Here is a 15,930-nt window from a genome sequence, read left to right on the forward strand (position 1 = left end):
ACTTTAATGAGGAGAATTTAAGAATGAAGGATGAAGTTTCATCTTCTGGATTCTACTTTAGAGAAGCAAGCAAAAGGAGGAACGACTTAACTACAGTAAAGTAATTTTCAACAAGAGTAATGATTTTTGACCTTACAATGTTAGAATCCCCAGTATCTTCTGTTACAAGCTCAGTTCACCCTCAGGTTTAGTCTTATGAGGTATCTCAGCTGTTTTGTTTTTTTTCAACAGCAGAAAATAGTTGTTTGTAGGAGACTGCTGCCCAAGAACCTCACTTCTGTGCTCCATCAGAAAGCCCAAAGCTCTCTTGGAGGTGTGAGTGTGGCTGGAGGATGTGGCTCCTGGTGTGTACACAGGAAGCCCCTCCTAAAGGGACTTCTTCATAACCTGTACATTTAGCACTTCTGATAGGCCCCTTGCAGAAAACTGAAATGTGACCTCCTCTTCTACAGGTTAAATCTTCACATGTAGACATAGCCAAACTCTAACTCTCTTCCTTCCCTTCCCTCAACAGAGACGGAAAACGGTATATTGTTGAGACCTTCTTTATATCTGGAGTCTTACCAGTTTAAAGGTGTGCATTTGAATTAACATAAACTGATGTAAACTTTTGTATGCCACTTCTAACTGAGTAATATTAACACTAGACTTAAATAGGCCTGTCTCTGAAGACAGTGAAGTGTAGTGTCAACACTGTCAACAATACAGTGTGTTTTTCTTATTTAACTAAAAGGGTTCAAAGTGCTTTGTAGAAACAAACCTGAATTACCAGAGCAACTCTAGCCTGAAGAAAGCGTGAAATATACAGGGAAAATAAGGGACATGTTTTCATTAAAAGGCTAGTTTCTTAAAAAAATGTTTAACATCCTGCTGACCTCAATAGAGGCTGAGGGTACTCTGAACCCACTTACCACATCTGTCTAGCCATGGCACGTAGATGCTGCAGTACAGTAACGAGAAGGATGAAATCTAAATGACTGAGCTTTCCTATGGCTTGGTCAGTCCTGGCTTCTGAGTGGACCTGAACAAGCCCTGACTCAATTTCTGTAACTGTGCAGTAAGAATGGAGGCAGCTGTAAAGCAAGACACTTCACAGAAAATCTGCAACCACCTAGCCAAGCTATTGCCATTCAGCTATTGCTTGAGTGTCACTAGTTGAATTGATAGGGAAGGCACACTTTTGTGCTGGAATTAATTGATAATGCCACATTAAGATGACTCTCAAGGTTATAATGAAAACTTCTCCTATGAATATGAACTCTATGAGCTTGACTCTCACCCATACTTCAGTCTCTTTATAGTAGTCTGGCTTTCCACAAGGGGCTTGGAATAGATGTGGCACATATTGCAAATTTAAAAGTGTACATGACTGCAAGGGCAAGTGATTAAACAAGGCCAGTCACATTATCATTGTCATATCTAAATGGGAGTGACAGGCCGTGCCTACACCAAGATTCCCAGGCTCTTTCAAGGCTCCAAGCTGTCTGTGTGAGATACTGCCCTATGGGAAGGAGGGTCAGCTGCCTGGAAAGCAGGCACTGAACCCCCACTGCTTACAACTTAACATGCTAAAGTGAACCACTGTTTTGGTTTTCTGTAGTCTGCCAGGCTGTAACTTGTTCAGCTGCCGTGACTGTCTTGTCACAGTTGCCTCCAAAGTCTGTGCTTCACAAAAGCCCACCAGTCAGTACTGTGCTGTCAAACCCTGCTGGGATCATGCCTCATGACAGTGGTAAAGATAGCCGTGGCAGGCTCAGGCATGTATACAGGTAGGCTCCTACGTTATTAGCAATGATATGTGCTGTTTTAAAAAAACAGAATACCTCTAAGGAAGCATAGAACAAAAGCTAAGTCTCTACAGCTTGGTTTGTCGTCCTCTTCAAAGGAGGATACAGCAATCATTTTCAGTTTAGATAAGAATTCACCACAGTGAAGTTTGTGATGCAACTTTGGAAGGGGGAATAGTAAGGAATGAAACAGTGATGAACATCGCTGGATGGATAGTAACCTTGAGTGCTTGTGCACACAGGGAACCTGACTGGCGTAGGCTCTTCCCTGATACCAAGTGACATGGCAGGTCTGTGTGAACATGCCTGTCAACATAAGTGACTTCCTTGTAGAAGGAAGCAGTGTTGTCATTCTGGAATAAAGTCACTTACAAACCACCAAATGACTATATGAGAGAATTAGGTTCAAGTCTTTACTATTAGCACCTGCTGTGCTCACTGCCTTACACATGTAGACAATTCATAAGTAAGAGAAAAAAAGACTAGACTGATTTGGGTTCAAGAATCCAAGTTAGTGTCCCAGTAGTAAATGGCCACAGTTGGGCAGGTTCTGCATTTGCTTGGAGGATGTGACTGCAACACTGATGCAGAAGTGGCTGTATCACAGAAACATTACAACTAGCTTTAAATGCTGCAACAGACAAAAGCAGCTGCAGAGAGCTTAGTGTAAGTTATATACCCAGCCTCTCGAGTTTATGGCTAGCTTGGGTTGCTGTCATGATGAGACATCTAGTGAAGAAAAAAAACAAGGAAATACCAGCCTGACCAGTAGCGCAGGGTATTGGTCGTTCCAATTTTAAATTGGATAATACATTTTTTTTTAACAAATTGGAACCTGTAAATGTGAGGCACTATAGCATAACAAAAGGTGTTATTAGTTACTAGAATCTGGAAGTAAATTTAACCTACAATTTTGAGTGGGGGACTGGTCAGATAGTGTCTACTGATACACTGTACTGCATGACTTTATTTTCTATGCAGTATAGCTCTCTTTCCAACACCTCTCACCAACAGCTCTTGAAAAGACCTTTCACCTTTGCATGCCCTTTCTTTTTTTCTATTTACCTTGTCTGTCTGGACACTAAACTCTTTGGGGCAGGGACTGTAGCACAATAGAACCTATAGATACTACTGTATTGCAAACACTAAAAATTAAATGGAAGAGGAAGCTGCATCCCTTATGTGAGGGCTAACAGTATCAGCTACTGCAAAAGTTTTAACTCCTAAGTTGTGCTTAGTTGTTGGTTTTCACTCGTTTTACTATACAAGTGTAACTGTTCTTTGCCTGCTTTCCCACATTCCCTCTCTACCACCCAGAATATGCCATTGCATAGTAACTGTGCCTGTACAGCTATTTTGTACAGAAAGGAAAATCAACTAATGTGGTATAACTGCATTTACACAAAGGATTTTGCTGGTATATCAGTTAAAAAAAAAGATCATCCTACAACTTGACACAGTTGTAAACATCATATTGACGCATCTGGAACAAATGTGGACACTGGGGCTCTGGTCCTAGTAGATAAGTTGAGGAGACACCGATGACCAAGGTGCTGTGTTTTGAAGTGTGGTGACTTGTGATGTTTAAGCTCTAAATGTCTACTGTTATGAATCTAATAGCTTGATCAGCTGAGTTTGTTTGTCTTATCCTCCTTTAATAGAAGCTTTCCAGCTCAACTCCAAAGTAAAAAAAAAAAGTATTAGTTGATTCTCACTTTTTAAAGCACTTTGTTTGTGAAAGATTCACTCAACTAATCCCTCCTGTCTGTCCCCCTCCCACACAAGTTTATGACAAGTGATTAAGTTTTTCAAACAAAGGGGGAGGAGAATCCCTGATCCTGTTCCCCCTTCAACCTCTCTCCTGACACAAAACAACCAAACTACTATCCTTACAGAGCTTTCGGGTGGAAGACCTCCCCATACTCAGAGCTAGCCCACAGTCTGCACCCATCATAAGCGCTGTTTTGTAGATTTTAGTAGAATGTGAGTCATTCATAGCTGATGTGCTCTTAACAGGGGACTGCATTTTCAGTTTCGGCCGTCAGACTGTTTTTATTGAGAAGTCACTTATACGTGTCTTGCTACAAACCTGCGGGGTTCATGCTACGCCCCTGTACTCTCTGGATGTGTGGCACACCGAGGGGCTGCGGCAAGTCCGAAGCAAAGCTGGAGGTAGATCTCTTTCATGACTTTGGCAGGGTAAGAATCTTGCCTATCCTCATTCCAACAGCAGTCAATAGCTTTATGGGCCAAACCAATACAGTGGTAGACAAGGCGCCTCTGAACAGTTTAAACATTACCTGGCTTTTCCTCAGACTCCTGAACTAGAAGAAACAAATCTGGCAGCTCATAAAGTCAAACACAGCCCAGTTGCTAAGGTAACCCAGCTGGTAAGAACAGCATACCAACAGACAACAACAGGCACAATATTCACCTGCCTTTAGATTTCCCCCCCACCAAATGCAGAGCAGAATCAAAAGCAATAGGCAGGGTGGGGCTCTGCAGACAAATAGCAGTGCTCATTCTTCCAAGCTGCTTGTAGGAATGGGACAGGTCTGCCTCAGACATGCACTGAATGAACTTTGTGCTTAACGGGTTTTACTGGGTCCGAATTCCAACAGGACAGGAAAGCCCTTGGGGGGAGTCCAGCTGCACCTACCACTGCTCTCTGGGACCTTGCCTTTCACACCCGTGCAGTTGTTTAGTTAGTATCTGTACTGGGCCGTGCTTGAGTAAAGGGGTAGTTGTATCTGTATCCCAGAGTTTCAGGGCCAGCATTTGCTGTGGATTAGTGAACAAACATTTCAGTCCCAGATAGCTAGTACAGAAAAAGAGACTGGGAGCTGGAAATCTCAGGAACCTGCTCAGCAATGTATTTCCCCTCACAAGAAACATCCAGAATTGTATTAGTGAGTTTCAAGTGACTGAATCAAAAGTGAGGTGAATTCCAGCATGTCATTAGATTAATTTGGATGTTTCTAAGCCAACCTCTATGTGATAAAAGTTAGGACAAAACCAACCCTGTTGTAGTTGGATAATCCCATAACTGCCTCTTTAGGCAACCAACAGGTTTATGGTGAGATCTAATATGTCAGTTTCCATCTTCCTTCATCCTAACAAGCTGAGGTAGACCCGGATATCTGAAAAAAGGACATTTTTGACACCTAAATAAAGTGTTGTGGTGAAAAGCTGCCCTGGTTGAAGTCAATGGCAGAGGTCCCAAGGAAAGCCATGGGGGTAGAACTTCAGGATGGATGCAGGGAGGGTTTCTGGAGGCTGTGGTTCCACCGGGGCTGCGGTGCATGCCTCAGCCATGACGCGCTATGAACGCTTGCCAACGCAATAACCCCTGCCTCTCCTTGTACCTTGGGGAAGTACCTTTTATGAGATATCAAACTCCTAAAATGTTTGATAACAAAACTTTCCCAGCAGAGGTGTATGGAAAGTAGAATTTCCATTTTGCAGAAGAGCTAATTTCAGGCGTCTCTCTTGATTGAAACTGCAACTGCGTTAAAAAAAAAACCACTAAAAAAAAGAAAACCATATTCTTTTTTCCCACATAGTGAAATTCTTGGAGACTATTTGGGGGGAACCAAGACCGACTATTTAAAAAATTCAGAGCTAAAAGTAAGCCAGATAGACAGACTGCCTGTTTGCTAGAGTCCAAGTTAGGAGCCAACTACCAACAAACACGGTTGCTGCTTTGAATTAGCAGTGCCAGTGGGGAAAATTGTCCATTATACCACTCTGCATAACTCCCCTTCTGAGGTATTTTTAATATTTTAAGTGCTGCCGTAGCTAGATGACTATTGATGCCTGAGTTAGTTAGCTTAACCCTTGCCTGGTGTATTTACAGGGGATGCAAGTCTGCCTTTGGATCATCCCAACACAATGACCTCTAGTTCTGACAAAGTTATGGAAAAGACTCGTGCATATTGTGTTGAGAAGATAGCTAAACATAATTTTTAAAATCAGCTCTAGCCACTGATGAATAATATATGGGACCTTAATGAGTAACATAAAGATACTTTATGCCTCTTCCTTTGATAGAAAAGTGTAAAATGGCCTTAGAGGAAAAGAGAATAAGACCTTCAACGTGAAATTCTTTGCTGTAAAAGGGAAAGTGCTTTACCAGTAAAATTAATATTTTGAGAAACGGTATTACATAAAAAGGTAGGAAAGATTAGTCAGCCAGTGAGTAGAGGTCATTATTTTGTCTGACAGGAAGTCCAGAGCTCTATTGATCGACCTCCTGAAAACAGAGTATTTGTGGATAGCAGCAAGCGAAAACATTGTTTTCTTTCTCAGCACCAAGTAATTGCATGCTGCATTTAAAAACAGACTCTGTCTACATGTAAACACGTTTATGAGGTTGTGAGGTATCTTAAGTCCAGGAATAATTCCTTTTACAATTTAAAATATCTGAGCTGGGAATAGAACATGTTTTGGAGCTCAGCCCAATGTTTTAGTCAGCAGCCCACGGGGCTTCCCTGGTAGCTGCTCCTCATCACTATCTCCCCTGAAAATCACCTGCATGCAAATGGTTAAGTCAGTAGAAAGTCAAGGCGCTCTTCTCACCAATGTAAACAGGTAAGTATTTAGCTCTGGCACTGGACTTATTGGTAAATCTTTTCATTACCCAACCCATCAGTCTTCCTCATCCATAAAATGGAAATAATGCCAGTGATTTTTAAAAAGCTCTTTTTAACAATACATCTGTATTGATGTACATTTGCAGTTTAAGAGCCAAGTGTTGTAATTTTCATGGTCTCTCTCAAATTGAAGTGGAGAGCCATGGTTGGTCAAAAGCCTCCATGTTAACTACAGTGGTGTCAGTGAAGATAAGGACACTCAGGTGGAAGACAGATTTACACTGACATAAAAAAGAAATGCTCTTAAAATGAAATCACTTAATGGCAAGAGCTCTTAATTGAAGGCTGTGAGATGGTGGGGAAGTAGGTGTGTACTTTCTTTCTAGGGGGCCTAAGTATGCTGCCATTGAATTCAATAGCACTGATGAAGCTGACTTCAAGTATGAAACATGGGCTGTCTACATTTTTGATAGTAATCTGGGTTTTGTCACCTTTAAATTGGCTGTGAGCCCTTTACAGGGTCCAGCTATGGTTCAGGAGCCATTATAACCCAAACAGAATAGCACTAGCTTGTGCCTGTAGAGCAAGTGAAGCTTGTTGGCGTTTACAATTAAAGGACATGGGGTGCTGATGGAAGTACACTGGCAAATTTATCAGTAGAAATCTAAGATGCTAGCAACTGTCAACTATATAATCCCCTGACCCTTGGCCATAAAGCACTGCCCTCATCTGAACTGCTGGAGTACACCTCAGGTCTTTTTGGCAAGAAATACTTCACTAGCTCTTCAAGACATGCCACCCACGCTGGTGGGTCTAAGCAAAGCCATGAGACTCCAAGTGAAAGCAGTTAAGCATGCAAATATAGCCTGTGTATAACACTTTAAACTGCTACGCGTATTTGCCAGGCAACTGTGTTAGGCCCAAACACCCATGGGCTTGGGCTCCGTTGCCCTGCAAACAACATAGGGATGGGAAGGACGTGGGGGTACTAGTTACAGGCTGGTGTCACTGAACCCAGTGCGCAACGTGCAGAAACCAAAGATTCCCAATTATGTAAGAAAACTCCTGGGTTTAAATTAAAAAATTACACCACCACCCGCTCCCCATATTTTTACTTATATTCTTTTCAGTCCAGGCTTCATTCTTAGAGAATGTTTCCTTTTGAAAAAATAAAAATTAACAACCCCTCTGATCTTCCAATGGTACTTTATGGAAAGGAAATCACCAGTGTTGCAACCAGTAGGGTATCTTCTCTGCCATAACATTAAGTATATTTCTTGCTGAGAATCGTGTGGGTAATAAAAATCAAAAGGAGAGAGACAAATGTCAGCCAGGCAAAAGTGTCAAAGGATTAATTTCTGTAACCCATCTCTCTATTATATGAAAGGATCATGGCCCTTGTGCTTGATGCTTGACGAGATGGTGAGACAGGTACCTTTTGAATTTAAAGTGGTAAGTCTTAAGAAAATAGAAAATCTTCCTCATTAAAGCTGAGGCAGCACCACATCTGTAACAAACTTAAGGCATGTAAGGACAAAAAAGAACAATGTGTGTTAAAATGCACCTCTGTGGACATCTGTAATACCCCACAGGAGCTGGGTATCACATTAGTTCGCTGCTGACATAAAAGCATGGAATGTTTTTGGGTGTGGTGTGTATTTACATCTCTCAAAAGACATTGGTTACTGGGGCATTCAGCATATTTCTGAAGTGGTTGGATTTCCCTTCCCCCTCTCCCTATCTATTTACAGTTCCCTTTCAAGTACAAAAAACATGTTCTGTAACCTCAGCTTCCTGATTCAGCTGTTGTGATGTCAGTTATTTACGATAACAAAAGTGAGACAATGCCTGTGGTTTGCGTGGGACAAAGGCAACCTTGTTTCCGTAAAAAGGGACAATCCTAGTGTGAGAAGTACAGGGAAGCCTACAAAGTAGGACTCTGAGGTGGTATTTCATTAGTCCATCTCCGTAATAGCGGGTTTGATGCTGCATTATCTGAAAGGCCACTAACAGGGTTTTTTTTCCTTTCCATGAGACTGGACACTAATGTGAATGCAACTCTTGGAAAATTACCTCTTTGCAGGACAAGGCTTTGGAGATAAGTATCTTGGGAAACAAAAGGATTGCTAGTGGGTAGAGAGGCAGTGAGTGTCAGGACACAAATGTTTCAATACCAATTACGCATTCTGCGGTCACAAGCAAGTCACTCTGCACCTTTGCTTACCTGCCTCGAAACTCATTTAACCATATCTAACTGTCTAAACCACAGATGTGGTGAAACTTGCAGAATGCCAGTAAACTCTTGAGGTCACAGAGTTGCAAAAGGAAATAAGAAGCTCTTAATACACAGTATGGTTAGTTATGAATGAAGAGCGTCAGCTTTGGTGTAGAGAATGTCACTTACCTGCTATTCTTCCAATTGGCATTGCATGGTCCTCAGGAGGGGATACAGACACCATGATGTGGTTCATATAAGCTAACTCTTCTCGGTGGGACAGGTTAATTGGCTTTACCTCCCTGTGCAGCCCATCCTCAGACAACCTTGGTGGTTTGAAATCGGAGTGCCTGGGGTTCAGTATCAAGGGATGCATGATAGGGCTGGGCATCAGCTGGATGACCCTGGTGTTCTCCTGGCGAGGGCTGGAGGGCTTCTGGAGCACCTCCGAAGGAGGCGGGCAGTGGTTGTTTTCTATCGGGGACACTGAGAGAGGATAGGGCTCCTGATGGTTGTTCTCTTGCTGATGCCTTGTCCCCGGCACCCTGTCGGCTGGGGAGAGGCGACGGATAGTGTTGTCCATAGGGGACTTCAGTGGCCGCTGATCAGGATCTGGTGATGGACGGTGGTTGTTGGTGATGGGTGATCTAGAACGATGCAACAGTTCAATGGTGGGGGGGTTGTGGTGGACTGTTTCTGTGGATGGTCTTGAAGGTCTCTGGACAAAGCTATCTGTGGATTAAAAAAAAGAAAATACAGGTTCTCTATATTGTGATCAAGGTGTAGGATCTAACTGTCAAACCGCCAGCTGGGCTTACTGGGTACTGCTGTCAGCTTGGAAATGTTTTTATTTGTGTGACCTACAGATGCCCAGAAAAATGCCATATAAATGTAGATAGTTATTACTACACAGAATGAAATCAGTAATGTGAAAACAATCTCCCTCCACCACCATGTAACGGTAGTTCCTGTGGAAACGTGTTAAGAGAAATCCCATTTTGAGAAGCTGACTGGAACACAAGTGAAGAAAGTAAGATCTGATTCAGCTGTACTGTGTTTCTGTGCAAATGCTTTGAAACTTATCTCCTGCCATTCATGTCTCTACATGTGGTCCCTGTTATTGTACCACCATGAGCTCTGTAAGGGAGAGGGCAGAGATCTAAAGGGAAAATGTCTTCAGGAAGATACTGAGTAGTAAGTTTTAGATGGCAGAGGCTTGGGTCAAGGTAGAGAATATCTTAGTCTGAAATAAGGACTGGGTTATCTAAAAAAACCCACTGGTAGGAAGCTCTTTGTGAAACACTAGCTAAATTTTATCCCTGCCTTGATTTTAAGAGCATGTAATATCTTCATAAGGATATTTTCACCTTGTTTTATTTAGTCTGTGCTGTCTACTGATGGGTTGCCCCATATAAGCAATTACATTTCTTCAGCAGGAAGACTTCTAGCATCACTTTTGCATGAGCATACTTCCCCAGCTGTAATCCTTAACAGTAGAGGGGAGATAAATCGCGGCTCTAGGTCAATGTCTTTGAGTACTAACAATCCTCTCACAAAATGAAATGCTTGACATAAACAGTGCAAACTTTCAGCTTAGCTAAGGCCATTAATTTTGACTTGGGAAATTACTGACAAAGAGGAAAATATCACCAGAGCACAGCAACTAACAGGTTTTTATATGAAAAACAAACATCAAATTTCAGTGCTGTTTGTTGAAAGCCTTGGATGATAAGGAAACTGCTGGGTACATGTCAACAACTGAAACAAGTAGCCGCCTATTTGTGTCTGCCTGTTTGTTCACTCCATTTGCTCCGATCCTCTTTAATGATCCTCTTGCTCTCTTGTCAAGGCAGTGATACTCGTTGAAGACCTTGTTGAGGTAAAGACCCAGGGCCTCCTGCTGCCCCGGAACCCAGGCAGGCAAGTGTCAAGAGGATGGAGCCAGGCTCTTCTCAGTGACATCCCTTGACAGGACAAGGGGCAATGGGTGCAAGCTGGAACACAGGAGGTTCCACTTAAATTTGAGGAAAAACTTCTTTACAGTGAGGGTGACTGAACACTGGAACAGGCTGCCCAGAGAGGTTGTGGAGTCTCCTTCTCTGGAGACATTCAAAACCCGCCTGGACACGTTCCTGTGTGATATGGTCTAGGCAATCCTGCCCCGGCAGGGGGATTGGACTAGATGATCTTTCGAGGTCCCTTCCAATCCCTAACATTCTGTGATTCTGTGATTAGGAGAGGGATCAGCACTTACTCAGGGAAAGGCCTGGACAGGAAAAGCTCTAGTCCTGAGAAAATGTAGTGCCAGGCAGTGACATAGCACCAACCCTTTTGCCTACTCAATGGGCTGTTCGTCTACACAGGGAGACTAAAGTCTACAGGAAAATCTGAAATTTTAGACAAAAACTACATGGCTCCAGAACACTTACTTCATACACTTGTGGTCCCAGATAAGAAAAATGCATTTGTAGAGCTATTTAAGGTACTCACAATGAAACAGCTGGAGGACATGAAACTCCAGAGCTGTGTATTGTTCTTGTTTAAACCCAAACAGCTTTAAACACAATGTGGCCAGCTCATGTGGGAGAGCCCAAATGATGTGAAGATCAAAGAAGAATTAATTTACAACTGTACCTACCTCTGTGGCTATCTTTTCTTAAAGTCTGCTTTCTTTGCCACAACAGAAGGAAAACCAACCCCCCAATTTTACTCAGCATCCTATCTTCTACAGACCATCCACGCCCATCACTGCACATTCAAATGCACTGCGCTCATCCTTGGCCTGTAAATACAGACCAGAATATTGTATTGTTTGTCTTACTTATTTAAAGCGCCTTAGCTGTGGGGAGCAGGTATCTTGAAAGCAGAAAGAAATGCCTTGCTGTGCTTTCCACCAAGCTCTCTGCAAACATCAGTTGGCTCTGACAAGCTCCAAACAGCAGCAGACCTATCTGTCTGCTCCCAAACCATGGTGATACTGAACAAAGACAGGGCGGAGAGAAGGTAGGGACCAAGGAACTCTTTAAAAAGCAGCAAGAGGAAAAACCACAAACGGACACACACTAGTGTTCACTTTCCTCCAAGATCTTTCCCTTTAAATACTTAACTAAAGAATCTTCTCATGGCCGAAGTTGCTGTTTACCATAAAACAATTCAAACTCAGTTTCAAGCAGTTCCACTGCCACGAATGACCCTGAACAGAATAAATTCCTCATCACATTAATTCCTTGGCATATCTGATGACTGTAAGTTGAGCACATACGGTATATCATTTCCTGCAGGAATAGATTCACTCATCAGTCTGGCTCTTCATTCTGAGTGACCAACACTCTTTTCTTGAAGGGAAAGCTGTGAAAGGGAATTTAGCTCCCAGGAAAACTGCTGACCTATCTGATCCATGTAGGGATCTGGGTGGGGCTGCACTCACTCTGGGAGTGAGCAATTGCTGGTGTGACAATCCCAAAGATTGGCACTCTTTGCTTAACCATAAAAGAACTGCAGGGAATGACAGTGTAAGCTTCCTGTATGGCATCCCATCAAGTGACTCAGTGCTGAGTCAGAAGGACCGCTGGAGATGTAGGTAATTCACTCTCCATTGCTCATCCCTCTACAGGGACAGAGACCGATGCCCACAGGGCAGATTCCAAGCCAATGCCAATGCATCTTGGAGATTTCTTGAACCGCTGTCAACTGGTTTCAGTCAAACGCACTTTGCTTAAGATAGTAAAAAGCCACTAGACATAAGTGTTGGTCTCATCTGATTCTGGATTAACTAACTTAAAATGAAAACATTTAGAAGCAGGATCATAAGTATATAATTTATTAGGAAATGGGTAAAAGAGCCAGAAGAGGAAAATGGAAAAAGATCACTGGAGTAAGGAGGGACTCTAAAAAAAGATGCATCACCTATGAAGTTTAACCACTCAAAATTGTGCCAAAGTAACACTTGATCCCCCTGTTACAGTTTGTGAGTTAGGCAGGGTTAAGTTCTGCTTCTCACATTCATTCTCCTTTTTTTACTAAGTTGCATTCTGCTGAGGGAAAATGGTAAACTTAATTGTGCTAGTTTCTCCCAAGTGACTCTGTGAAACAGGAAGAAGAAAGAAGGAATGTCAAAATACATAAATAAATTCACCTGCCTATAAATTCTTGGCATCGAGATTTTCTGATTGCTCAGAGTCTTGTGGCAGGTAAGCTGCAGTTTCTTTAGCTTGTTTTGAAGTTCCTCTCACAGCAAAACAAGAACTAATTTTTGTCATTATAAAGAAAAGTTTTAAGTAATAGCACAGAGTTCTCTAAGCAAAAACAGTGGTACTATTAGCAGCCAGATACTGTGAGGAGGAAATCAAAGTTGTTTCTTAATCATCCTGTGCTCTGACAGAAGTTGGACTAGATTGCAAAGGACTTACGTTTTACATGACACACATGAAAGGCCAACTCAACATCCCTGTGAAATCCTCTCTAGAGTGAAAATTGCCCCATATCTTTAATGTAGGGGTGTCTGAAAGGGCAGATAGCATTTCTGTTTGAAATTTAGAAAGGGAACACTTGTGCGTGAACGCCAAGCTTCAGGCAATAATGGAGATTTTCATAATGGTCTCTGGAAAGTGCCTATCTTAATACACTAGGCAACTGTCCCTTGCACAACCCTGCCAATTCAACATCATCCTGACCTGTAGCACCCTCTTCTAATCTGAAATATTTACACAGCTGTGTGGAAACACTTTGGAGTGTCCTTATCCCACCTGCTGCTGTCCTGCTTCTGGCTTAGTCGCAGAGTTTAGCTGGTGCCACTTGATTCTGGCTTGCTCAGGCTGGCCATGGGCAACTAGTATAGGTCTGACAGTACCCCTGAAATCTTCTCTTGCAATCCCACGTTGAATCTTGAAATAACTTGTGCATCTTTTCTCCAGTTAGCAGAGACTAAGGCGATATCCAAACTCACTTCTATTCTCTTCTCCTGTTCACTTAAAAAAAAAAACAAAACACTACTACTTTTTCCTAGATTTTTTTTTAATTCAAAAAGTTAATTCTCCATGATGCTTTTATGGAAAGGACCTTTCAAAAGGCTTAGGATTCATTTTTTTCTGTTATTCGAGAAAACCAAGAAGTACTTTAGTGTGTGTATTTTTAAAGAAACTAAAACCTCAATTTTCCATTGAAGGAAGTACACTTACATGTTGATCTGTAGTAATAATGAGCAGAAGCAGCCCGAATCTGCAATTCCGTAAACAAATCTATTCTTTCTTCACCACCTCTGACAGGCATGGTATGTGTGAACACTACTAGAAGGCTAACTAATAATTTAAGCAAGTAATTCTGACAGTAAAAATGAGAGAAAACCTGCAGAAAAAAACTTTTTCTCAACATGAATTTCTCAATCGGCTCAAAAGCTGAGCAACCAGATGGGCTCAGCTCTAGGAACTCCGTCATGATGCGATGACAGATTGTCATGAAGTGACTTTGAGTTAGATGTTCCTCTCTCAGGCTGCCTTCTCCCTTGCTCTGCAAACAATTGCATCTAGTTGCATCTCCAGGATACTAAAAGTCCATGAAGCGTTTTTGTCTACCTAATTGGGAGTGAGGAAAAATGAAATCAATGGGGTCAATAAAACTTTCTGGTATTTTTTTAATCTGCATCTGGCACAGCTTTTAAATAGGCTTTGGAAACAGGACAGAATAATAGCAGATGAATGGAGAATGGATAGTTGACTCCCTAGACCAGCTGATTGCTCTAAAGCTATGGAGACAAAGGGAGGAGAGTAGCTTTAGTTAATAACTTTGGAGCAAGAAAATGACATAATTCCGCACAGCCCTACCCTACTCGCCTCTATAATGGCAGCTCCCACGAGACAGTTACCTTCGTCGTGATTCTGGTGTAATATCACCTCTGGCTGAGCATGGATAGAGTTCCCAGGGTGGAAGAAAGGTGTGAAGAGCATACGAGCTTTCCTTTGCTTCAGGATATGCTGAAGGAGTTCATACAAAACATCACCTGAAAGACAAACAGCAGGAAAAAGGAAATGAAAACCTACATACTGCTGAGAAGACTCATTTAGCCATCTGATGCGTGAATTCGTTGCTCCTGGGTGCTATTTTCGGACCCAAAAATGCTTGCAGTAAAATCCTACATTTCACTGTTTTGCAAGGTTCTTCCCTGAAAGGAAAAAAAGAAAAGCCGCATATCATGCCTCTGTATGTGCCTGTGGAAAAATGGGAGAATGACAAGACATGGCTTTTATTACCTCAATACCGAGTTTTTTTCAGGCTACATGACTGTCCATCCAAGAGCTCCAAACCTTTACAAGTAGTAGTTAGTTCAGTGTTCCACCTTCTCTCATTACAGCCTCAGTTTTCTAGATAGACACCTTAGGACACAGAATTCTTAAATGTGGACCCCATGATTTATGCAGTGAGTTGCTGGGAGCAAAGACGGTGCTGTAAAGCCTTTCCATGCAACACTGGTGTCTCAAGGCCAGAGGCAGTGTGCTACTAAGATACTCCATTCTAGGAAATCCACAGGAGGAAGAACTCTCAATTTGAGAAGTTACTTTGGGATGGACTCAAAGACTTGAAAAGAATTGAGAGATTTAACTATCCTGAACACCCTTGCTGGGGTAGCAACTCCTGGAGACACTCAAGTGTTATAGGTGCCTTAGGAACTTCTGTAAGTCACTCTTGGTGTCATGGGTTGGACTCCTGAAATGCTCAAATGGGATCTCAAAGCTCGTCATTTCTAGCTACTAGAATCTGTATGGAACTCACTGCAACAGGCAATATTAGACCACAGATATGATGCAGACTAAGAAACAAAATCCAGCAGACTTGGTGCTCTGTATGGGCGAATATAGTCTGTTAGTTGCTGTTATATCACTCTTCCACAGAAACGTCTGCAGCAAATTGCACTGCACCAAGATGACATGTTCTTGTGTGAATTGATCCAGATGCTTGTTTCTTTTTGGGGTGCAGGCAGGCTGTTCCTCGCTTCCCCTGCCACTGCCTGGCACCAGAATTGTTGTATCTTCCCTCAGTGGAACTTAGCACTGCAATATCTACAAGACCAATGGACTAACTGCTTATTTTGTGTCTTTTTAGGTATTACATCTTGAACTGACGCACTTCCTCCAACATCTACATGAAACACCTAGGTACTTAGACATTTTGTCTGATGTAACTGGTTGCACATTCCAAAGCGAAAATGTGCAACACAGGGTAGGAAGTCTCTCGACTTTTAATTCTCCTTGCTCTCTTCTGTTTGACACTGCTTGTATTACAGAGGAATAGGTTGCAGCAATAACATGCTATCTAAAAAGGAACTTAGTGAAGTTTCACTTAG

At 42.2% G+C, this 15,930-nt stretch overlaps 1 protein-coding gene across 2 annotated transcripts in view; it reads right to left on the reverse strand.

Annotated features, from left to right (window-relative positions):
• The window catches only part of ETV6 (ETS variant transcription factor 6), a 147,564-nt gene that overhangs the window by 21,448 nt on the left and 110,186 nt on the right, over window positions 1-15,930 (reverse strand). For both annotated transcript variants that reach the window (XM_068402111.1, XM_068402110.1), the window contains exons 4-5: window positions 14,455-14,589; window positions 8,784-9,326 (exon numbers count right to left, since the gene is read on the reverse strand). In XM_068402111.1, coding sequence (XP_068258212.1) covers window positions 8,784-9,326; window positions 14,455-14,589 — 678 coding nt within the window. The remainder of the gene's footprint in view (window positions 1-8,783; window positions 9,327-14,454; window positions 14,590-15,930) is intronic.

The sequence above is a fragment of the Nyctibius grandis genome, chromosome 5 (genome assembly GCF_013368605.1).
Source record: "Nyctibius grandis isolate bNycGra1 chromosome 5, bNycGra1.pri, whole genome shotgun sequence".
Lineage (NCBI taxonomy): Eukaryota > Metazoa > Chordata > Aves > Nyctibiiformes > Nyctibiidae > Nyctibius > Nyctibius grandis.